General features: G+C 42.0%; 2 protein-coding genes across 9 annotated transcripts in view; both read left to right on the forward strand.

Annotated features, from left to right (window-relative positions):
• tiam1a (TIAM Rac1 associated GEF 1a) overlaps positions 1-15,893 on the forward strand; it is an 80,004-nt gene extending 64,111 nt beyond the window's left edge. For all 3 annotated transcript variants that reach the window (XM_031571713.2, XM_031571716.2, XM_031571714.2), the window contains exons 16-27: positions 5,683-5,901; positions 6,335-6,403; positions 8,293-8,418; positions 8,585-8,693; positions 9,562-9,741; positions 10,064-10,182; positions 10,376-10,484; positions 10,895-10,953; positions 11,374-11,470; positions 12,441-12,528; positions 13,106-13,266; positions 13,558-15,893. In XM_031571713.2, coding sequence (XP_031427573.1) covers positions 5,683-5,901; positions 6,335-6,403; positions 8,293-8,418; positions 8,585-8,693; positions 9,562-9,741; positions 10,064-10,182; positions 10,376-10,484; positions 10,895-10,953; positions 11,374-11,470; positions 12,441-12,528; positions 13,106-13,266; positions 13,558-14,117 — 1,896 coding nt within the window. In that variant the 3' untranslated portion in view covers positions 14,118-15,893. The remainder of the gene's footprint in view (positions 1-5,682; positions 5,902-6,334; positions 6,404-8,292; positions 8,419-8,584; positions 8,694-9,561; positions 9,742-10,063; positions 10,183-10,375; positions 10,485-10,894; positions 10,954-11,373; positions 11,471-12,440; positions 12,529-13,105; positions 13,267-13,557) is intronic.
• A 4,641-nt stretch (positions 15,894-20,534) lies between these two features.
• The window catches only part of grik1a (glutamate receptor, ionotropic, kainate 1a), a 39,020-nt gene continuing 35,870 nt past the window's right edge, over positions 20,535-23,684 (forward strand). For 3 of the 6 annotated variants that reach the window (XM_031571720.2, XM_031571719.2, XM_012835733.3), the window contains exons 1-2: positions 20,537-21,063; positions 21,339-23,172. In XM_031571720.2, the coding sequence (XP_031427580.1) occupies positions 23,007-23,172 (166 nt within the window). In that variant the 5' untranslated portion in view covers positions 20,537-21,063; positions 21,339-23,006. Of the gene's footprint in view, positions 21,064-21,338; positions 23,173-23,684 lie in introns of all 6 variants that reach the window. The other 3 variants (XM_031571718.2, XM_031571721.2, XM_031571717.2) reach the window with 2 other exon arrangements.

A 23,684-nucleotide genomic window follows, 5' to 3' on the forward strand; every position in this document is an offset into this window, starting at 1 on the left:
CCACTTATGTGATTGTGTGGTGGTCTGGTGACATTTCCACATTTCATACCAAATCTCAGTAGAGATTTCCTCATCTAGCTCTTTCTCCCATTTAGCTTTTATATATAATGTTGAGTGTTGTTTTGGATTCCATTAAACAAGTATAAAGAATTGAAATTGCCTTCGGTATTTCTCTACAGTATGACGTCACAAGAATCTTGATCAGGGGATGAACTTCTCCATCCTTCTTTCTTATTTTTTTATCATAATAGTCTCTCATCTGTAGATATCTGAACAGATCTGCGTTCCTTACACCAAATCTATCTTTCATTTCTTGGAAACTCAGCATTACACCTTCCTTGATAATGGTACATGTTGCCGTTATGCCATCATTTACCCATCCTCTATAGGTCGTGTCCATATTCCCTGGAATAAATTCTCTGTCAAATGCAATCCATTTTAGAAGACTAAGCTCCCTACCTATTTTCAACTGCTTAGTAACTGAGTGCCATGTATCTAGCGTAAAAGATGTTACTGGATCAATCTGATCCTTGAGCTGTAGAGGGGTTTGCCTTTCACCTACGCATGTTTGGATTGGGTTAGTATGAGTGCATATCTCTATATCCTTCCAGCGGGTTATAGCGGTATTATTCCCCCAACATAGAAGTGGGCGGATTTGTGCTGCATAGAAGTACTGCCTCAAATTTGGAAGTGCCATACCTCCTTTATCCTTAGGTAGCTGGAGAGTGGTAAAGCGTATTCTAGGTCGTCTTCCTTCCCATACAAATCTGGATATCAATTTGTCCCATTTTGTGAATTGTGCTTGGGGCACCTCCACTGGGAGTGATTGAAACAGGTATAATAACCTGGATTGTATATTCATTTTGACTGCATTTATCCTGTCTGTGAGATCCATGGGATAAGTAGACCACCTCTCTATATCCGTTTTTATCAAATTGTTTACTTCTTCATAATTACTATTATATAGTTCTGAAAGGTCTTTGGTTATGTTGACTCCCAAATATTTAAGTGATTTTGCTTCCCATCTCAGTCTGTGTTTTTTTAGTTTCTGTGTTGGTGTGGTATGGAAAATGAGTGTCTGTGTCTTTGTTACATTTAACTTGTAGCCGCTGAACTTTTCTAGAGTTTGCATTAATCTATCAAAAGAGTTCACTGGATCCTTCAAATAAATCATCACATCATCTGCAAAGAGGCTTATAATATGTTTTTCATTGTGTATCTCTACTCCACCTAGTAAGGAATCTTGTCTGATCATTTGAGCTAAAGGCTCAATGTATATGGCAAATAAGATGGGACTTAAGTAGCATCCTTGTCTAGTACCTCTTTCTAGAGTGAAATTATCCGAAAGAGAACCATTTACTTTTACTCTCGCAGTCGGGTTGTTATAAATAGCTTTAATGCACTGTACTGTCTTCTGTTTGAAACCAAATTTTTCCAGTGTCATGTATAGGTATTCCCAGTTAACCATATCGAATGCTTTTTTCCGCATCTAGACTTATCAATGCTGTTGGTGTTTTGTGTTTATGAATTTTATTTATAATAAGCAAGGTTCTTCTAATATTGTCTTGGAGTCTGACGTCCTCTAACAAAACCTGTTTGATCTTCATCTATAATATCCGGTAGTATTGTTTGTAATCTGTTTGCTAGGATGGAGGTATAGATTTTATAATCAACATTTAAGATTGATATAGGCCTATAGTTTTTACATAATTCCCTATTCTTTTGTGTTTTGGGGAGTACAGTGATTATTGCTTCCTTCCATGATGGGGGGGATGCGGTTTTCTTTCAAAATCCAGTTGAAGGTAGTGAGAAGAGTTGGAGTGATCTCCTTCTTGAGTTTCTTATACCACTCTGGTGCAAATCCATCACTTCCTGGTGCCTTTGATGTTTTTAATTTTCCTATTGCTTTCTCAATTTCTTCTATAGTTATGGGTGATGTTATTTGTTTATTTTGTATATCTCCTATGGAGGGTAAATCCAGTGTGTCCAAAAATGATTTAGTCTCTCCTCTATTTGTAACTGATGTTTGTGTATAGAGTTCCTTATAATAATTTCTGAATACACTTTCAATTCCCTTTGGATCATATGTAAGCCGGTTTGATTTTGGGTCTTGTATTTTATGGACAGCTCTTTCTACTTGCTGTTTACGCAGTTTCCGTGCCAACAGTTTTGCAGCTTTTGGGCCCACTTCATAGTATGTTTGTTTAAGGTATCTTGTTTTCATTTCAACTTCCTGCTGCAGCAGTACATTTATTTTATGACGTATCTCTTTTAATTGTTGTTTTGTGTTATCCTCTGGACTTTCTTTATGTCTATGTTCTGTCATCTTAAGTTCAGTTTGAAGAGACTGATATCGTGCAATATTTGTCTTTTTGAGGCCACTGGTAAATGCTATCAGTTTGCCACGCATGACAGCCTTTAAGGCATCCCACAAAAAGATTGGAGCTGTTTCACCATTATCATTTTCTTCCAGGTAGTTCTGAATTCCTGTTTTTGATTTGGTCTGTTACTGTTTCATTGTTAACAGACCTACATTTAGCCTCCACAGTGTACTTCTCTTTCTGCCCTTTAAGTAAACAGTTAAATATATGGCGCTGTGATCTGATACATCAGTCACGCCTATTTGACATTCTTTGACTTTATGTCTGTCTTCTTTTTGCATAAAGAAATAGTCTATTCTTGAATATACTGAGGTGTGTTGCTGAATAGTGACTTGTAGTCTCTTTCTAGCGGGTGACTATCCCTCCATACATCAAAATAGCCCATTTCCTCCAATGTTTTGTTTACCAGTCTTGACATATTCATCTTACCTCTATTCTTACTAGTTGTATCTAGATTATGGTCCAGCACTACATTGAAATCCCCCCCGCAGATGCACATGCCCTCCATTTGTACTGCAATAACATCAAAAAGGGATTTCAAAAAGTTTTGATCACTTTCCGGCGGTGCATAAACATTTACCAGAGTGACCATGTTCTGATCAATTGTCCCTTTAATTATTATATACCGACCCTCTTTATCTTTTATTTCATTTAGGCATTCAAAATTGGTTGAATTTGATATGAGAATTGCTACCCCTCTTTGGCGCGTATTGGTGTGTGAGCTATAGAAGGATTTTCTGAATCCAAACCTTTTTAGTTTCTCATGTTCAGTTTGTGAAAGGTGAGTCTCTTGCAGAAAACAGATCTGTGCCTTATCTTTTTTCACTTTACTCATTACTTTTGCTCTTTTAACTGGGTTTCCCAAACCATTTACATTTAAAGACATAACCTTAATTTCTTTATATATCATTGTCATTATTATTATTATTATTATTATTTATCCAAGTCTTAACTTCACTTCCTCTTAGGCCAACATTTGAACAGACATTAACAATACACAGCAAAGAACTATTTAACAGACAAAAAAAATCCTTTCCATTGAAAGACATAAAGTTGAATTCCAAGAGATGTCAACTTCCCTTATTATACATTGACATCCCTTTTGTTTTGGGGGAGAAGGCCTTTCGCAGAGAAAGGGCCCCCGCCTAGCAGCGTGAGTCCACCCATTTAGAGTTGCTCTACCCGTACTAGTTGTGGTTATGGCATAGGCTACCCTTCCAGCCAACATTCCATTAATACTGAAAAAATAAACCCTTGATATTTCTCATCTAAATAGCCATTATCATTTAACCTATTAAACATTTAACATTGTCATTAGCCAAGTCATTAACATGTGAGTCTCTTTCTACAATTTTCTTTATCTAATCATATAACTCCTATCAACCAAAAAATATCCTTGCCTAGTCGTTTCCCCCTTGACGCCTCTCGTTGGAGTCGTGTTGAAATTCTCGCAGCTTCTGTCTGGTCCGTTGTCTTGTTTCCGCGATTCCATCCCGTCCAACGCGCTGCCAGGCTGCAGTTTTGGATGACAGGAGCTGTTCGAGCTGGGGAGGACCATTCTGATATGCTGGACTTTCCACTTCAATTCCCCTCTTTCGTAGGTCTTCGGTAGCCTCCTCTGCTGTATTGTATGTTTTCTGACCGTTGGTCCAGTGAATACGCATTTTGGTGAACGGTGTCTGGAAGCGAATGCCTTGATTTTTCAAAACCTTCTTCACGTTTGCGTATGCTTTGCGCTTTTGCAACACTCCCGCACTGTAGTCATGGTCGAAATAAATGCGATTGTCTCCCAACGTGATGTTTTTCTTCTTCCATGCTTTGCTCAACACGAGTTCTTTTTCTGTGTATTGGAGAAAGTTTACCACCAGAGACCGTGGAGGCTCCTCCGCTTTCGGTTTCTTAGCAAGCGCTCTATGAGCACGTTGAATCTGGAGGTCTCTCTCAATCGATAATTCAGTGCGGAGCCACTCTTCCACAAACGACAGCACCGAGGTTGTCTCTGTGTCTTCTGGTATGCCGTATATCCGCAGATTATTCCTTCTAGACCTCGATTCCAAGTCATCCAGTTTGTCCTTCATCCTGTTCCTTTCATGAAGTAGTTCCTGAAGCACCTCGTTTGCCCCTGTGCTCCAAGCCTCCACCTCCTCGGTGCGTGTCAGCACAGCATCCATCCTTTCATTTTGTTCTTGGGAGTCTTTAGTTATTATCGCCAGTTTCTGGTCCATATCTTCCTTGAACTGTGACAACTCGCTTCTCATATGACTTGTTATCTCTTCTTTGAACATTTTTAAGTCAGCCTTCAGCTCGCTCTGCATGGTAGAAATCTGTTGGCTAATGCCGTCCAAGCCAATCTGAAGTGGGTTGATTGGGTCCTGGTTGCTATCTTCGGCTAGCGTGCTAGAGTTAGACTTTACTTTATTTTCGTCTTTCCTTGGCTTTTCCATGGTCTTCTTGGTTTTGGGCTTGGTATTTGTATTCATTATCCGCTCCTATTTTAATTTAGTTCGGTTCTATTATTATTTTTCGAGTTTAGGCGGAGTTTAAAATGTTGGCTAAAAGGAGCTCACTGGTTACACAGCCATGCTCGAGGCAGCCATTACCGGAAGTCCGATGATCACTTTTATACAAGTCATTTCAGCCTTTCAGTTTCAGTTAGCTGCAGGTGTTCGTAAGTGTGTGTCTCTGTGTGTGTGTGTGTGTGTGTGTGTGTGTGTGTGTGTGTGTGTGTGTGTGTGTGTGTGTGTGTGTGTGTGTGTGTGTGTGTGTGATAAAAACGATTCAAATATCTCATGTAATCCATTTATGCCATCTGATCCCTGTGTCCTATATAATGGTCTGATTCCCTGGTTTTATCCACATTTTTTTTGCTAGGAATTGTCCATTGCATCAGAGTTTTGTAATAAAAAAAAAATATTTGTATTTATTGTGTAAGTATTTTTTTTTGTGGGGAAAGAGATTTTCCCCGTGGTGGGATGAGAACAGTTGGGTAACCTGCTCTTCTGCATTTCCCTTCTCTCACTGGGAGTCAGTGCTGAGAGGCAGCATGGGACCGTGCTGGTACAGAGGTAGTCAAATGCTGAGCTCTGCACTGCTGTTTGTTTTTCTACTTCTAAGAGCAGTGCATTTCCAGTTGAGCAGCAGAAATGGCGTCTTTGTTTTCTTCTTGGAATGGCGTTATAGGCCTACCACTCTTTCTGTAAGTCTGTATGTATGTGTGCTCTCCCTCCGTCTTCAAGGACCGTCTGCCATTCTTAAGTGACACTCTCTCTCTTTCTCTCTTATTTGTGCACTCTCCATCCAGAGCACGGAACAGGTCACAGCATTTTGCCGCAGTCTCCACGACATGAATCCTGCCGAATGCCCGGCCTCATCTTCATCATCCTCGTCTTCCTCGTGCGCTCCGAGTCCTGTCTCGCCCATGCCTACCCCCACCCCCGCCGCCATGCGCCAGCTCACGGATGCTGTCAAACTCCGCCATGTCATCTGTGAACTGGTGGAGACAGAGCGGACTTATGTCAAGGTGAGGGAATGGTGTCCTGTATCCTAAAAGTATGCCCTAGCCTACTGTGTGTGTGTGTGTGTGTGTGTGTGTGTGTGTGTGTGTGTGTGTGTGTGTGTGTGAGAGAGAGTGAGTGATTCTGCATGTTACCAACAATGACCTTGATCTACTTTCTAATAGATATCACTTTTGTAAAGGCACATTATAGTGATGAATTAGGTACAATTAAATCCTTTGGTCATCAGGACCTGTGCACACTGAGGCCAACAAATACAACTGCAGGTTACACCTGCCCTCTGGATTCAGATGTAAGATCTAATGGGAACGCACATCAAGATGTAATTGAATGTGATGCAGGAAAGACTTCATTAGACAAACTTTTAAGTCTAGGTCTCACACACACACACACACACAGCAACCCATTAAAGTAAACATTACTGTTTTGTCTTCTCAGGATTTGAAGTGGCTAATGGAGAAATATCTGACACCTCTTCAGAATGAGAGCTTTCTCACTCAGGATGAGGTAGGGGAAAGATTTGATGCTCTTCTCTTCAATAAGTTCAACCACCTTTTGAATAGAGTAGAGACACTGAATAGGTCAGGATGTTGCCAATCTTCTCACTGTCACATGCAAGTACTCAAAGCCAGCATGCTGCCTCAAGCGCTAAACACAACAACATGACTGAACCATAAAACCTGAGCAGCAGGATACATCATTATCAACAAAGCTGCATTTGTAAGGATTTCACTGGGGTTTTCAAGCAGGCACCTTCCTTCATCAGTGTTTTGTTGAATTTGGCCCATGACACCTTCAGAAGGCTCAACAGTGGTGTCTGGCGTCCCAGAGCCACCCCCCTCCATACTCATGATTAGAACACACGGCACTACCAGAGACAACAGATACACCTCGACAAGATTTTGCGTATAGTTCACGGTAATTCATGACCCCCAAATACTCTGCGAGCGCCTAAGCAAGAACCACTGTCTTGCTTTTTCAGCAGCCTCAGACAACTCCATTAAAGCTCCTTTGAGTGGCCGTCCTCGAAAAACCAAACTGTTGTGGTTTATTTAGCTATCAAGCCTCTAACACCTGTCTCTACTGTTCTTGTGTGTGCTTGGTGACCTTGTTTCCTCATTTCTGCTATCAGTTACACGTGCTTTAGCTTCTTCCTTTCAAATGCTTCCTCAATCGCATCTTCAAAGGGAATTCAATACTGTAAAACTCAATACTGCAAACAATGTGCTAACTCTCAGAATACAACACCATGTCTGGACTCATAGCAATCAAAACAATACACTGTGGAACTTGAAGCTATCTACAGTCATCTTTGTTTATACGTGCCTGGTGACCTTTTTTCTGTCCCTATCTTCTGTCCTTGTCATTAACCGGCAAAGAGTTAACCTCAACTTGTTTATTCTCAAACAAGCACACAAATTAGCGCCCCTGGGTCAGCCTAGTTTTACATCCAGACAAAATATGTTTTAACCTGCAATCATGCAGCCTGCAACCTTCAACAACCCATATAGATGCCCTTATGCCTCCACGGTCATGGTGTAAAAGCCAAATGTGAAATGGTACATCCAGCCATGATGCCAATCTCCAAATGCTGCCAGGATGTGGTGTAGTTACTTGTGTAAAAGCACAACTGAATGTCCACAAAATATGCCCTGACTGATGCTGAAATCTTCTCAGGGATCTGAAAGTAGCTAAATGCCTTCCACAATAGACTGTCATGAGATCAAAAATGACCACACCGAGGTCTCAGCATGCCAACATCAAAGTCAGGTAGCAAGGACAGAAGGCAGCTATGCAGACAAACCTGTGATTCCTGCTTTCTGCATGGAAATCTCAATCAAACTATTTACCTTCAGATAAGAAACCAAACTTTCTACCACACTAAAGAAGATCTTTGCTTCCACAGTAAGAAGACAGGTGATGGGTCTGAATTAACCGTGTCCACAGCGATTTTTCAACTTGGGCAGGACGTATTTTCTTTCCAAACACCACATCCTCGGAATTGTTCCTTTTTTCCAATTGAAATTATGTCTGCCAGTAACATAAGATCCACATGCTTCTGATTGTCCGTATGCAGCTGTTGAAGATAATCCTCTAGGTCCTTTCTTTCAACTCTCAAACTTCCCATTAAAAAAAAATATATATATATATATATATATATATTATATATGTATATTATATATGTATGTATATTTCTGAATGTCATGACATTAGTGTGGTGGTCATATTGTGTAAGAAACATTAGATGTTGTTGCTTAAGGCATGTTTTGTGGTTGACTAGATGAATTGGTTATAATGACCTGACGCTGGAGACACCATTGTGAAAGTATACCTCTGACCTTTCCTTGCATTGTTCCCTGACCAACTTTCCCTGAAACATATCCTGTCATTTCCAGTTGGACGTCCTCTTTGGAAACGTGGTGGAGATGCTGGAGTTCCAGGTGGAGTTTCTCAAGACGCTCGAGGACGGGACCAGACTGGTGCCAGATTTAGAGAAGCTTGAGAAAGTTGATCACTTCAAGGTAGATGCGTCCTCTCAATATCCAAAGCATTTCTTTCAAAAAAGCTCCAACTGATTTTTATTGTTGTATATTTTAGTTTGACATTTGCTTTAACATTTTTATTTAAGTTGTTTTATGTAAAGTTTGTTCTTCTATCTCTAACCACTGCTGTTGTTTTAATCCACAGAAAGTCCTGTTTTCCTTGGGCGGCTCTTTTCTCTACTATGCAGACCGATTTAAGATCTACAGTGCTTTCTGTGCCAGCCACACTAAAGTCCCCAAGGTCATTGCCAAAGGTAATCCCATTGACCCCTGTACTCTTTTAATTGCTCCTCGAACACTAGCCTGCCCCATAGAACGCATCACCAGAGATCTAAAATGGCTTTGCTCAGGGAAAGATCCTCTCCTTCATGTACAGTTAAACTCCTTGGAGAGCCTCTCGGTCTCTGTGGGTTGTGCATTTGGATCAATTTTTCTCTCATGCTTTTGTAGTTTTCCCTCCAGGCCACGGTTTATGTCATGTGTATTGCTGACATGGTTTAACTGTGGAGTTGAAAGCTATGCGATTAAAGGAAAGAGGTTTGTAAGGGATTGGGAGAGGGTGAAGAGAAGAATAGGGAAGAGGGATGGGGGTTGGGGGATCTCTATTCTTTTTCCCAGAGGGGCTGAGAGATACGGAGAACTGAGTTGACATGCAGTGACTTTACCCACATTGGCATTCATCCGTGTGGTATTTTTCTCTCTAAAGTCACTCAAGTCAGAAGCACTTCTACTGTTCCATAAAACCGTGCACGGACTGGTGGCATTTCAGATCCCTCCAGCTACAGCGCAGTCAGTATTCTTGCGGCGTTTAGTCCCTGGACTCTTCTCACTAGGTAGTGTTCCACTGACGTACCGTCGTGATGGTAGGATATTGGGCCATGCATCTATGTAAATAAAACAGGAAGGATTATAATGGATGTGATCCTGATAATTCTCCATAATTTATTTAACAAATTAATTCCGTGTGTGTGTGTGTGTGTGTGTGTGTGTGTGTGTGTGTGTGTGTGTGTGTGTGTGTGTGTGTGTGTGTGTGTGTGTGTGTGTGTGTGTGTGTGTGTGTGTGTGTGTGTGTGTGTGTGTGTGTGTGTGTGTGTGTGTGTGTGTGTGTGTGGCATTATGTAGCTAAGACGGACCCCGTTTTCAAGGCCTTCCTGGATGAGCGTAACCCCAGGCAACAGCACTCCTTCACCCTCGAGTCGTACCTGATCAAGCCCATCCAGAGGGTGCTGAAGTACCCACTGCTCCTCCGGGAGCTCCACTCCCTCACGGACCCCGAGAGCGACGAGCACTACCACCTGGACGGTAACCAATAGCCCTACTCCTTCCTCTCTTGTACTTCTGTGCTAGTGATACTTCCTCAGTGTGGTTTTATCATGACATTTCCAGCAGTAGTACAAGCTGTATGGGGCATTGTAAGTGTTCATACATCGAGTCAATTGTGTCTCCATGGAGCACATTTGTGTTGGAATGTGAAAGTGCCTTGGTGATTCATTATGTAGTCACTGCTCCTTCTCACTGCATACAGACTTCACATTTGTTTGTCGATGGTTGTGTGGAAGGTTATAGTACTTAGCCAAAATTAGTTTGTGTTTTTTTTGTTTGTTTGTTTGTTTTTCACCTCTAGTTGCTATGAAAGCCATGAACAAGGTTGCCAGCCATATAAACGAAATGCAGAAAATCCATGAGGAGTATGGTGCCGTGTTCGACCAGCTGATCAATGAACAGAGTGGAGAAAAGAAAGAGGTAAGAGTTGTCATTCAGCTCTACCTGTCCGAAGATGGAGTTGGTGAAGAGCATCATTTGGTTTAGGATTTTTCAACACAACAAAGGCATTTTCTTTTAGCTCAATTGTGTGTGTGTGTGTGTGTGTGTGTGTGTGTGTGTGTGTGTGTGTGTGTGTGTGTGTGTGTGTGTGTGTGTGTGTGTGTGTGTTTAGGTTGCTGATCTGTCGATGGGTGACCTGTTACTGCACGCCACTGTTGCTTGGATCAACCCACCACCTTCTCTCACCAAGGGGAAGAAAGAACCAGGGTTGGCTGTTTTTGGTATGTTTGTGTGTGTGTCTGTGAGTCGGTGAGCGTACCAATTCTAAATTGACAAATGAGGCATTCCTTTCCCAGAATAGCATCTCTTTTATTCATGGCCCTTCTCCCATCTAGTGATGGTGACCAGAGTCCCACTCAGCCAAGGCAAACCCACTAGAGGGTGCAGCAATCTTGAGAGGAAAATAAGCATTCTGTCCTGTGGCTCTTAAAGCATTAATATTGCATTCTCTGCTTTCAAGGGCTTCCTCCGTTTCTTCAAACACTGACTTGAAAAGCATGTGGTCCACAGCCTCTGTGCCATCTAGCCAGAAAAACCTTTTAAAGGTTTGCCATGATGTGTTTCTCTAGCTAAATGCTTTTTTCCTCCCTCCCTCCCGCTCTCTCTCTCTCTCCGCTTTGTTTCTCTACAGTGTTCAGAACGGCGCTGGTTTTTGTGTACAAAGATAGCTCCAAGCACAAGAAAAAAATGGTAAGTGTGCCTTTCTTTTTCTTTCTTTCGTTCCCTTCATTAAGCTGTAATAGAAGAAAAGAACAGTTCAGGTCTCCGGTGACCTGAGGCTGCTCTTACCAACGGATGTCTTGCAAAAACATGTCCTTGGGTCCTCACTTGCTTATGGCACATTAGAGGCTGGCATGACGGGCACATCTCCAGCACACTATTGGGGGCACGCCATGAGAACTGAACTGGAATCAGTATCTGAAGGCCATATTGCCATAGTATTTAGTGAACTCTACATGGCATCTTTGATTCATTTCATCTTTCAAGAATGATCACACTGGAACATGTTATAGAAACCCACAGCCTAGCTATCAGCTGATGTTTTGTGTCATGGTGTATACTCATATTGTAGTGTCACCCTCTCATGCATACTTCCATGTTGTGTCTCAGGGGGCCTCACACAGGGTGTCCACCACTGATGAGAAAGACCCCATCCGCTTCAGGCATATGATTCCCACGGACGACCTTCAGCTCAGGAACCACAGCAGTAAGCTCCTCTTCTGCTTTCGCTTTCAAATTCACTCATAGTCTGTTTACTAACAATGGCTTATATAGTTCATACTATTGTCAGGTACGCCAACACTTTCACTGTTGGTAAGTTAGGAAATGTACACTTGTGTACACCTTATATATTGGCAATTAGTGTAATTTATGAGGCAAGGTTCTCCCTGAAAGCAATATTTAATATGTGCAAAATGCCTCCTCTGTTCTATGATACTCCTCTTGTATCATGTGCCTTTACACTTTTTTCATATTTCATTATAGCTCTGTCCTCACTTTGACTCCATCAGTAATCTAGCATGTGTTATTGGCTTGGTCTCACTCAAACATTCCTCTTGGGTCATGGCTGGAGATCTTCGCTCTCCAGTTCTCCCCTCTCTCTTTCTTCGTCTGGCACACACTCTCTCTCCTCGCCATCATGTTCACACACACACTCGAGGAATTTAAGGGGATTGTCATCCCTTGCTGGGGTCAAAGGGCACGACACAGGTCTCTTAGTGCAGTTCTGTTATAGGTTCATTGCTCTATCCCTTACCCTAGAGGCCTAAAGTAAGGATTGAAATGTTCCCAAAGTCCGGCGAGTCTGGAAACCCTCCAGCCTCCTCCTCTTACTCCCAGAGTTGAAGGGGGATTATGGGGGCTGTTCCTCCCTGACACCACTCTATAACTTAACACAGATGACTTGCAGCTGTCTGTAACTGGGCTGAACTGAAGTATACCACAGTGTGTATACACATGGTGTGAAGTAGCTTAACTAAAGATACATTTACCACTACATTTGTTTCATTCAAATCAGCATGCAAAGGTCCTGATGTTTTTGACCTTGATGACCTCTGGATGTATGTGCATGAAATATTTCACATGAGTGACACATGCGACCACAGAGTTTGGTGGAGAAGAGAATGCGTGTACCTGTGCTGGTCTGTGTGCTGAAGTGTGTTCTTGGGTTCTTTCAGATTCTGATGCCACAGCCGTGTGTGAGATTGTGCACGTCCGCTCGGAGTCGGAGGGCAGGCCAGAGAGGACGTTTCACCTGTGCTGCAGGTCAGCCTTATAACACAGGACATACACAGGACATAGAGTTGAGTTGAATTTCAACCAACTTGGAGTGTTTTTTTTTTTTTTATCTTCAGTGCTGACTTGGTGAGGTGGGCATGCAAAGATTGATGTGTTTTCGCCTTCCAAATCCAAACAGTTGATCATGTGTTTTCATAAAACCTAGTCAATAAAGTGAAGGAAAGAATAAAGGTACATTTAAATCTAAAACTCACCAACTTGCTATTCAATTTAGTAACTTTGGGATGGGCAAGTATTCATCAATATATCACCCTCTATACAATGGGCATGACGGCCAAGTATTCTTTTAATAGAAGATAGGAGACTGTACTCGAAAGATTACTGTTCATGGTCTGGACACTTCCGACAAAGGACTTAAGAGGGTTATCCCGCCATGATTTTGTCCCAGCCATCCACTGATCCCTCTATTCTCACTCATTACATAGAACTCCCCGTGGCTCATGTGCACGGGTGAGCCAAGACGCAACTCATCACCTTCCTCCGTCACTGCCTCAGTGTCAATCAGTTACCATCATTGTACATGAACATGTCTGTCTTGTCCCAGCTCCCCAGACAGCAAGAAGGACTTTCTGAAGACGATGCACTCCAACCTGCGCCGGCAGCTTCTCAAGACCGAGAGCGTCCCCGTCAACCAGCAGTACATCCCATTCGGAGGCAAGCGGCTGTGTGCGCTGAAGGGCGCTCGGCCCTCCCTGAACAGAGCAGGTAGGAAGTGACGTGTGACTGGAGTGTTGTCGTTAACTGACTGAGTCGCGAGAGGTGCCGGTGGGGATGCTGTGTTCATGGAAATAAGTGACACTGCAGATAACACTTCGGTGCTAACAAATTGTATAGCTCTATGCAGACCGGTTTAAATGACCAATAATTACCTCAGAACAGATGGAGTTCTAGGTGTACTAGTTTTTTACTGTACACTAGTATCTCTATAGTCCTCTCTAAACATAGCTATTGATGCACTAAACCATGTATGTGTGTTATTTCCTACTTGTTCTGCAGTTTCTGCACCAACTCGAACTCTAGGACGGAGGAAGATTGTACGGAACCGTCTCACCATTGACCGGGACGTAATTTTTGATGACGACGACGACACAAACCAAAGCACTGACCACGACATAGACCCAACGACGCCTGTACCGGAGTCTTCTTCGCAGCAGGAACCCGCACCGCTATCCCACGATGCACCGCTGCCCCCGAAGGACACGGAGCGCTGGGTCGAGCAGCAGTTTGACCTCGGACGTTATAATAACCAGGTCAAGGAAACTGACATCCTTAGCGATGATGACGATTACTGTGAGTCTGTGAGGGGTCCCAGCACAGAGCCCTCTGTGGAGTGTCCCGTGGGAGCGCTCTCCCTGGGTCCAGAGGGGGAGAACGGGGACCCTCACAAGTCAAAAGAGGACGCGTTGTCCCCCGTGGTTCCCGAGAGGTCCCAGGGCCCCCTGAAGCTGACCCCACTCAGGAAGCAGTGCGCCGTGGAGGGCGTCACGGAACACGACCGCGAGGTCATCTGGGTGCGCCGGGACGACTTTGGCAGCCCCAACGGAGACGTTTTCTGAGAAAAGAACAAGCTGGGGGGGCATGAAATTCACAACGTGACGGACAGAGATCCAAAGAGAAAGGCGAAAGAAAGAGAATGGGAAACTCGGACGCTTTCATTCTGTATACTTCAGAAGCTGAGCCAGGGTTCAGAGGAGATCATGCACTGGGAGTTAGGAAAGGCCCACTGGCCGTGACCTTTGACCTGAGCATACAACCACCCATCCACAACCCGCACAACATTCTGACAATCCCACCGCAAGCAAATCCTCCCATTGGAAAAAATGAATCAGTTGACTCCGTTTCCTGTGTGTTCCTGTACAGGGGAAAAACACGCATGCTGCTAAATCCATTACATTGGAACAACACCATACTCATGTCATCCCACACAGTCCATCGCTTCAGTAAACATTTGTGTGTTTTTATATAGGAGTTTTATGGAACATTACATGTACAGTCATGTTAATGCAGTAGAGGATGCATGCTTTGGCCCACAAAGACTGTCTGCCAGCTATTCTTCCGCTTGAAGATTGTTGCTGCCAAAGTTATGCTTTTTATACAGATGTGGGTCTTTTTCTCCCCATTTCCTAACTCAGAAATTCAGACATGTCATTCTAAAGGGCTCTGACAACTCTCTCTTTTGATTTCCATGGGCTTGTGACTAGACTGCTGTGTACAGTATATAAAACTCCCACTTGCTTCTTCTGGCCTCTAGGCTAGGGGGGAGCTCTAACTTGGCACCTGGAGATCTGCCCAACTGCTGGTAGAGTGAGAGCTTGTGTCCTAATCGAACACTTTGGATACTTGCGCTGCGATGGTCCTGAATGGATTGAGCGGCAGCACTGGTTGGGTTTCATTAGGCCTGGAGCTTGAGCCTCAGCAGTTTGGTAGATTCCCCAGACGCTGGGTCAGGTGTCCCTTCTTTGGTAAGCGGTCGTGCACCCCCCCCCCCCCCCCCCTCATTGGTGTATTACTGAGAGCACAAAAGAACTCCATCTGTCTGTCCTACTAACATTCCACTCAAAGTATGTTATTCCATCTAGATTGTATGTGTGTCCTACTTTTTATCTCTAGCTGTATTTTTCTTTGTGCATCTTTTGTGGGTTTATTTTAATGTGTTTACATCATATCCTGCAGTCCAGTATTATCCAATCGTTCTTAAAGGAAAGGAAGTCGTTCATAAAGTCAGTACTGATCCTGTTTTACTTGAACTGTATTTTAAGCCTGTTACAAGCCACATGAATTATACTCCGAATAGGATGTTTTGGACTCCATAAGCGGGCACTCTGTCTTATGACTTTCTATCTGAAAACTGTTTTTATTAACCTGCCAGTTAGTTGAAAAACTGCATAATGTGACACAGACTAGTGCACCTTTTGGATGTATCAAACCTGCACTTACACTCCTGTTTTCTTTCCCAGCACAGTCTTTTATGCTCAAACTGTCACCCAAATAAGGATGAGATGCATTTAATGCCTTTTATGTTTGGATGTTTAGATCCTTTTGTGGTAATTTTGTAAAATGAGTTGTGGTTTTGTCCTAAGATGTTTTGGCTTAAATACTGAAAGGCAGAGAGTATATATTTTCCAGGTAATCTTCAATTTGTGATAAGCAATCATATTATCCCAGCTAAATAAACATTTTAGAGCAGTGGGACATATGCTCATTAGGTTGTGTCAAAGATCCTTGAACTTTTTACCTTTTCCCATCGCATTTTTGAAAGGCGTTCTTACATAAACTGTGGATACTTGTAAATATTGTTATACTTCCCTTCCTCAATAAATGTTATTAAATTATTGCTGTGCTTTTCTTTTGTAAAACATATCCCATGAATAATATTCATCCTTAATATATACCAAGAGGATGATAATCACACTATCTTCATATAATTTGATGTCCAGTGAGTTAGTAAACCTAGTCTACATCAACACTATCAAACTCTTAACAGATAATGAATACTAGCACAGAAAAGGCAGGCTTTAAAAATACCCACTAAATTAAGTGCCATTAATTCTGAATGCCATACCTTATTTGTTGTTTTGGGAATGTACACTGATGCAACAGAATAGAAATACAACTTGACATTAGTTATCTCTTTTACCACTAAAATTTAGAATAGCACGAGTTTGCTGATTTCACCTGCTTTTTCGTAATGGTTCTGAAATATTTCAGGTACCTTGGAAAGACCACTAGGTGGCACAAATATCAAAGGCTGTCTTTGGCCTTCGCCGGCAAGACTGGAGAAAACCTTCTCGAGTGGATAACCATGAACGGAAGGATCGTATGAGCTCCTCATTTAAAACCACTGCATGTCTTTGAAATTATCAGAACATCAAATATTTGTAGAGGCTATATCCTCACTAAAGCCCGAATTATAGATCTGCGTCGGTGTCCGTCCGTTTTACGGATGGGCGGGGAAACAGATTCGGACGGATTCGGACGTACTGTTTTTGATTTATACTTCTTCGACGGCTGTGGGTGTTGAAAACAATTCACCGCCAGAACAGTGGGTGGCGCAGCGGTTTTTTGGTCACAGACGAGCTACTACGCGACCTCTTTGAGTGATAGAATTCGTCAGCTGTTTATCTCTCTCCTCCCAGCCGTCAGGTCATCCAGAGCAACAGGTGTAGTCACATGGGTCTTTGAGACACACTACATTACAATGAATAGTCTGTCTAACGCTATATATTCACTTGAAAAGGCAAACTTATCTCCATCATGGTAGGTATTATTTGTGAGAAAAATAGTAGCAATCTATAACAAAATGATATGCCTATCTTACATACACTATAGAAACTATTAAAAACGATTCAATGAAATGAATACTATCTAATTTTCTTTGGTATTTTTTGTCATATTCAGATTTGTAATGATGATTGCTGGGTAATATGTATGTTGTTGTCCAATGTCAAGTCTCTATTTGATCATGTGAGATGATATGATAGTTTAGGCGCAACATCTGAACGTCAAGACCAACAAGCTGACTGGGCAAATAAATATCTGTGACAACGTGATTACAGGAGGCAAACTGGTATCAGGGAAGAAGTTAAAAATAAACTGTCATCTGGAGAGTTTAACGAGGGGGAATCTACTGTATGGAGATATTTCTGCTTAGTAGTCAACGCGGATTTATTAAACCTGGATGGTTGGGGGAGAGAGATGAACGTCAAAACCGACAAACTGGGCCAGAGGCAAAAGCACCTGCAAGCTGAAAACAATGGCTTTCAAACATAAGCATGATAAGGCATTGAACATTCCATATTTAAATATCTTAATAAGTAGTCAAGTCAACGTGTCTGCCTCACGTGATGGAGAAGTTCGTTTTTGAGACTAAAATAAATCACATTTAGGATAATAGCCTTCTTGTGTGCGGGGATTTTTTTTATGTCCTAGCTGTGACAACGCGATTACAGGAGGCAAACTGGTATCAGGGAATAAGTTCAAAAATAAACTGTCATCTGGAGAGTTTAAAACGATACAAAACGAGGGGGAATCTACTGTATGGAGATATTTCTGCTTAGTAGTCAAGGCATTGAACATTCCATATTTAAATATCTTAATAAGTAGTCAAGTAAACGTGTTTGCTTCACATGCTTCTCCCCTGTACAAAAGCGTCGGCTAAATGACTAAATGTAAATGGATTAGACCTCGATTGTTGGACTATGTAGATCGTTTTATAACGAACTTTGTGCACTTAACGTTTTTTAAAAAAAGAAACTGTCATCTGGAGAGTTTAAAACGACACTCGAGGGGAAATTTACTGTAGGCCTATGGAGATATTTCTGTCGGATGGCATCATATTCTATGCGGATTCTAATGAGGCTGTTTGATATGTCCAATGTAAGAAGTGTGAAGCTTTAATGAAATATGATTGATGCCATCCTCTTTCTCCACAACATGGATTAAACATCGATGGTTGGACTATGTAGATACTTTTATAAGGAATGTGTCAAGAAAAAAGATAATCTTCAATGGTAAGACTTGTTTTATTCGCGCCTCTTCTGGTGTAGCATATAACGTGAGTTTTATTTAGGCATATCAGATGCATAGCGTGTGTAATGTGTAGGCCATTTCATTCCGTTCTTGCAATGTGAATAATTCATTTCAATATGCTTATTTCCCTTTTGTGCGCGCTTGTGCGTTTAACGGGGCTTGTATGTGTGAGCCAGTGCATTTATCATTCATCTGTTGATGCTCGAGTTTAATAAAGGCAGGCTATTCTTAAGAAACGTATGTAAATGTGTCAGTAGTATGAACATTTGAGACATTGACTCATTGGGGTTCGGACTAAATATTTTACTTGCTGTCGGGCTGGGGTAGGGCTGGGACAAGTCAGCGCGATAAGGCATTGAACATTCCATATTTAACTTGGCATAGTCGCCCCATAATGCCGTGCGGCGGGCACATACTTTTCTCGATGTGATGCAGCGCATAGACATATATACATGTCATAGCGCATAGACATATATACATGTCAACGATGTTCTTTAACAATGTTCCTTACTGTTCTAATTGCATGTCGTTGTTCTGTGTTGGGACGGAGTTTATACAGGTGTGTGACGGTAGCACAGTCTGTTCGTGATAACTTGTAGCAGGGCATAAAGCCCGTGCCATTTTGACATTGTATTGTGTTTAGTGTTTAATTAAAAGCCATAACAAATATTCCACACTTCCGTGATTTGTTACAATATCTTAATAAGTAGTGAAGTCAACGTGGATTCTATGGATTAAATTCATTTATTGACACATCTTTTCAGGACGGCCACAGCGCTTTAAAACGACGTGTTTATAAGTTACATTATTCAAAGATGGTAGATAAAAGGCGAGATAATCGCCAGGTGTAATAAGCCTACTTTCTCATTATGTGTGTGTGTTAGGGTTTGTAATGCAATGGTGTTGGCTGCAGCTTAACTCCACTTCACGTTAAGGTTAGCTTTTGTATATGAGCATTCATTTCAACTGTTCCATCATCTGAAATATCACGGTGTCGAAAAACAAACCTTTGATCTAAACAGAATATTCAGTATGGAATGGGAATATTTCAGAGCAGGGCTATCTTTTATCGAGTTTGACAAATATGCTCCGATTGCTGTGATGTCTCCTGTGAGAATGGGATAGTATTCTCTCCTATGAATTCGCGGTCATTTGAGCGTCCTTATAAGTGCTTCAGAAATATCTTCAGACCTCTTCTGTTATGTTTGTTCATAATCAACTAGAAGAAGCTTGTGAGACGGTCTACAGGCTATTCATAAAAAACATACGTAAATGTGTCATTAGTATGGACAGTTGACTATGTCTGGTTGGATTCCGACAATATATTTGAATGGCTGTCTGGCTCGGGCACTACTCTGTCGGACGCAGGCCGGGCTCGGACAGAAATATTCGGCTGATCCACACTCTATAACAGAATAGGAACCGATAGGGAATGAAACAGGAAATGTGAGATTCCGGAAATGATGTCGTTAGGAAATGATTTCGTTAGCGGACCAATCACAGCCAAGGGGGTATCCGTCGCTATCCGTTCGTATCCGAAAAAGTTACAAAAATCGAGAGGTGCACGTCGGTGTCCGTCCAGCTCTCCGAAGGGCTCGGATGGGCGTTCCACCACGGGGAAGGGTGTTGCCAAGGCGTGGCTATGTGTCCGGACGGACACCGACGCAGATCTATAATTCGGGCATAAGAGCTGAGATTATAAATGATGATAAGCTCCTAGTAGACAAACAGAATAAATACAAATTAAGTATATTTAACCTATGAGTGTATATATTATCAATCATCAATGCGTTACTGTTCCCTGTTGTGGCTTTTCCTTAACTCCTACTGGGGGGGCTTGCAGCTGCAGCACTGCCTATACGTGCGCATAAGGTGGAACACTTCAAAGAAATGACTGGTCACGTATTATGGCACCTAGTCAAGTTGTCTTCTGTTTAGACTGTATATTTGTGCATGTGTATATGGCACTTTTAGGTGGAGGAGCAAGACAGGCTGCCCTATCCAATGTCACTTGACAAGTAGTGTCACCTAGTGGTGTCTAAACAACTTGGGAAAAGGTGCGAGTTGTGTGAGTTCTCAAAATAATTCTTGTTTCCCAGGGGGAAAAAAATGTCTCCTTTCCAAATGTCCTCTTGCTATTCTAATACCTGAGCTAGTGACAGAAATCCTAATTGATAGACATCCCGCTTGGACACTATTTCAGTGTCTCAAGAAACTCACTTGCAGCTAATGTCAAAAGAAGGTTGTTTAAACAACTGCACGGAACTTGCTTATTTACACACAGATTAAGCTTATTGTAGAAAACGCGAGGGCACGGCAGTATGGCAGAGTTCCCACTGAAACTGATAGTTTCCGTCACAGCTCACTTCCGTCTGCCAGTTTCGCCTGCCAGTTTCTGACATGCCAGTAAAACCGCAGTGGTGTTAGGTGAGTACACGAAATCTCACTCTTCTTCCAACTTCCACGTTGATAGTATGATATTATTCTATTGCACTGTACTACTGCAAGGCATTTGACATTTTAGATAATTAGCCAATTAGATTAGATTCATGGTCATCTCATCCACTGAATGAGAATGGGGACATTTACACCAACTTATCAGGTTACGAGGTACTGCGAGCTGTGACAGACAATCTCTCCACGTGTCTGAAGCAAATATATCCAAAGGCTTAAACAACAGGTCCTGATACTCTTCAGATCTACCCTTCTCATAGTTCAGAATTGTAACAATGGAACAATGGAATCCTCCTCTGGCAGGCTACAGATATTCTCAAGTGCAGGGAAATGTCCATTCGATTTGCAAATGACGAATGATTTTATTATAATTTATTCATGTGGATGTTGAACCTAAATGCTTTTAGTGACTTTTATGTTTTAACTTTTTGATTGTGCTTACTACTTGCACAAACAGGTGTCCCCATTTCTCTGAACAGCCTCATCAAAGCTAGCAGGCAGGTAGTACATATCTTCCAGGTAATCTTCAATTTGTGATTGTGATATTATCCCAGCTAAATACAAATTTTAGAGCAGTGTGACACATGCTTATTAGGTTGTGTCAAAAATCCTTGAACTATTTACCTTTTCCCATCGCATTTTTGAAAGGCGTTCTTACATAAACTGTGGATACCTGTAAATATTGTTATTCTTCCCTTCCTAAATAAATGTTATTAAATTATTGCTGTGTGATGTAACATTGTAAAATGCTTTTAGTGATTTTTTGTTATTGTGTCTACTACTTGCACAAACAGGTGTCCCCATTTCAAGTATCAGCCTCATCAAAGAGCTCTGTGTTTCACCCACACAACATGCATGAAGAGAAGAGAAAAAAATCAATGGACATAAAAACACTTTTCATCACAGCCTTGGTTCTAGCTGTGTTTGGAACCATCTGTGTGCTCGTCACCACGTTTGCACCGTGGAGGAAGACATATGTCCAGAGCTGTCAACTACCATATGTGACCTATGACGGAATTTGGTATTACTGTATGTCGTATGTCGACTGGCACCACGGTTTAAAGTGTGTGCCTAACCTGAATGTCAAAAGGATCACGCCATCATTCCTACAGAAGGGGTACAGTCCAGCATTCCTCCAGGCCTCGCGGGTCCTCGTGTGTGTCTCCCTGGCCTGTGTGCTCTCTGCGTGGGCTCCTCTCATCCTTGGTCTGAGGCGCTTCCTTCAGCACAGAGAGATGCGTATCCCACTCATCACTGCAGGCTCCATGCTACTCACGGCAGCAGTTGTGTTTCTCATTCCAGTAACAGTCTCCACAGTCAATCTGGAACAATTGTTCCCACAGAAGATTATCAGGCATTTTGACACTATCGGACTCGGTCTGTATTTGGGTTGGGCTGGTTCTGGTTTCCTTGTGGTGGCTGGGGTGATTGTGCTTTGTTGCAACATGTCTTCCGTAACAAGTGGAAGAGAGAGAAGTACTGAGGAGGCTTCTCCATGCATGACGTATAATGCTTTACAGAAAACAGACACTACACAGTTGTCACAAGTTTGGATTGTATGAATTCTTGTCAACATGGCTCTGTATTGCTAGAGGACACATCCACATACCATTACACTGACACAGTTTCCCTTTAAATTGTCTGTCTGGTGCTTGTAGCATAATCAATACAAATTAATTATTAAATCTTGTTGTTCGTCCTACGAATACATCACCTGTGTGTAAAGACCGTTGATTTTTCCTTAGATGAACTAGACTCGAATTCATTTTAGTAATTTCTCCAACAGGTGGCGCTACGAGAACACTTACCTCTACTATGAACATTCTCTGCATCCGCAGCTATATTTCCGATCATGAAGTGTAGCCTAAATGTGTATATATCAAAGCTAATTTATTTGAGCTTGTTAACAATTCGTTTCTCCTATAGTCTATGTAGTTTACAGGAGGCAATGTTTTATTGATGTGTGACGTCAGGAAAACATAGACTAAACCATGCCCAGAAATTCAACATTTATCTATAGGCCAGCCTACTAAATTACGATCATTGACATTTTAATTCAGAATTCACCGTCCTACCCATATAAGATACTCCAGCTGCCCGAAAAAATGTCACTTTAAGATCCTGGCAAGATGTTGAGTGACTGTGCGTAAATCCTTCGCATCCTGTGTTCGGTGCTGTGAGCGAAGGAATCTGTTGCTCTATGTAATCCCATGTCAACTCAGCGCGCTGCATCTCTTCCACAACCTCCCTATCCAAAGCCCCGCTCGCGGCAGGTGTTTCTTTTTGGGATGACGACAAGAATACCTCAGTTATGGGGTAATGCATTTAAGGGTGCGTTCGGAGCTCGAACAGAGCACACAAGCAAAACTTGTTGACAGTTGTTCGTTCGGCTTTTCTTCTTTTCTTTTTGCTTCTCCACAACCCAGCGAACTAAAAAACGGAGCAAGGGCGATGGAGGCTGAATGCCAGTTAATTCGCGGTGGTTCTTATCTTACCTGAAACAAAGTAATATGGAGAACCATGCCAACTGCAACCACAGAGCCATGGAGAAAAGGAAGAATGTATTAGTTTGGATATTGTACTTTATGTCAGAGTTCTGCCTGAGCTCTAACCAAGTGCTCAGAATCGGTAAGTGACTGAAAAGTAGGTTATTCCATTCTTATCAGCTACCTGTGGATTAAAATATCTTTCGTCAGTGCTGATTATGCGGTCTTTGTTCCGCCACTGACATTGCTGCGTCGTAAGCTAATATACAGAATTTGAGTGAATGTGAGACGAATGTAACGAGTTGTCTAACGTTATCACATTGATGCCCTGATTTGGTAGAGCCCACACCACTGCATCATTGTGTCAGGAAAGCTGTTTTACTACTGTACCAACAAAGTTCCAACAACCTATGTAGTTTTTTTTTTTTTGTTAAACAAATAATCTGCAATCATGTGGGAGCATCAAGGAATAGTTGAAAGCATCTCCATGTATCTCTGGTCTTTATTTAGTGTTTAACACATTTTGTCATTCCTTTGTCATCCCTACAATATATTATTTGCCTTATATCAGTTATGTCAGGAAACCTCATTTTATTACGCTATTATAATAACATAATTTCTTTACATTTATTTTCATTTTGACCATAGAAACTA

Source organism: Clupea harengus, chromosome 8, assembly GCF_900700415.2.
Source record: "Clupea harengus chromosome 8, Ch_v2.0.2, whole genome shotgun sequence".
In the NCBI taxonomy this organism is placed as follows: Eukaryota; Metazoa; Chordata; class Actinopteri; order Clupeiformes; family Clupeidae; genus Clupea; species Clupea harengus.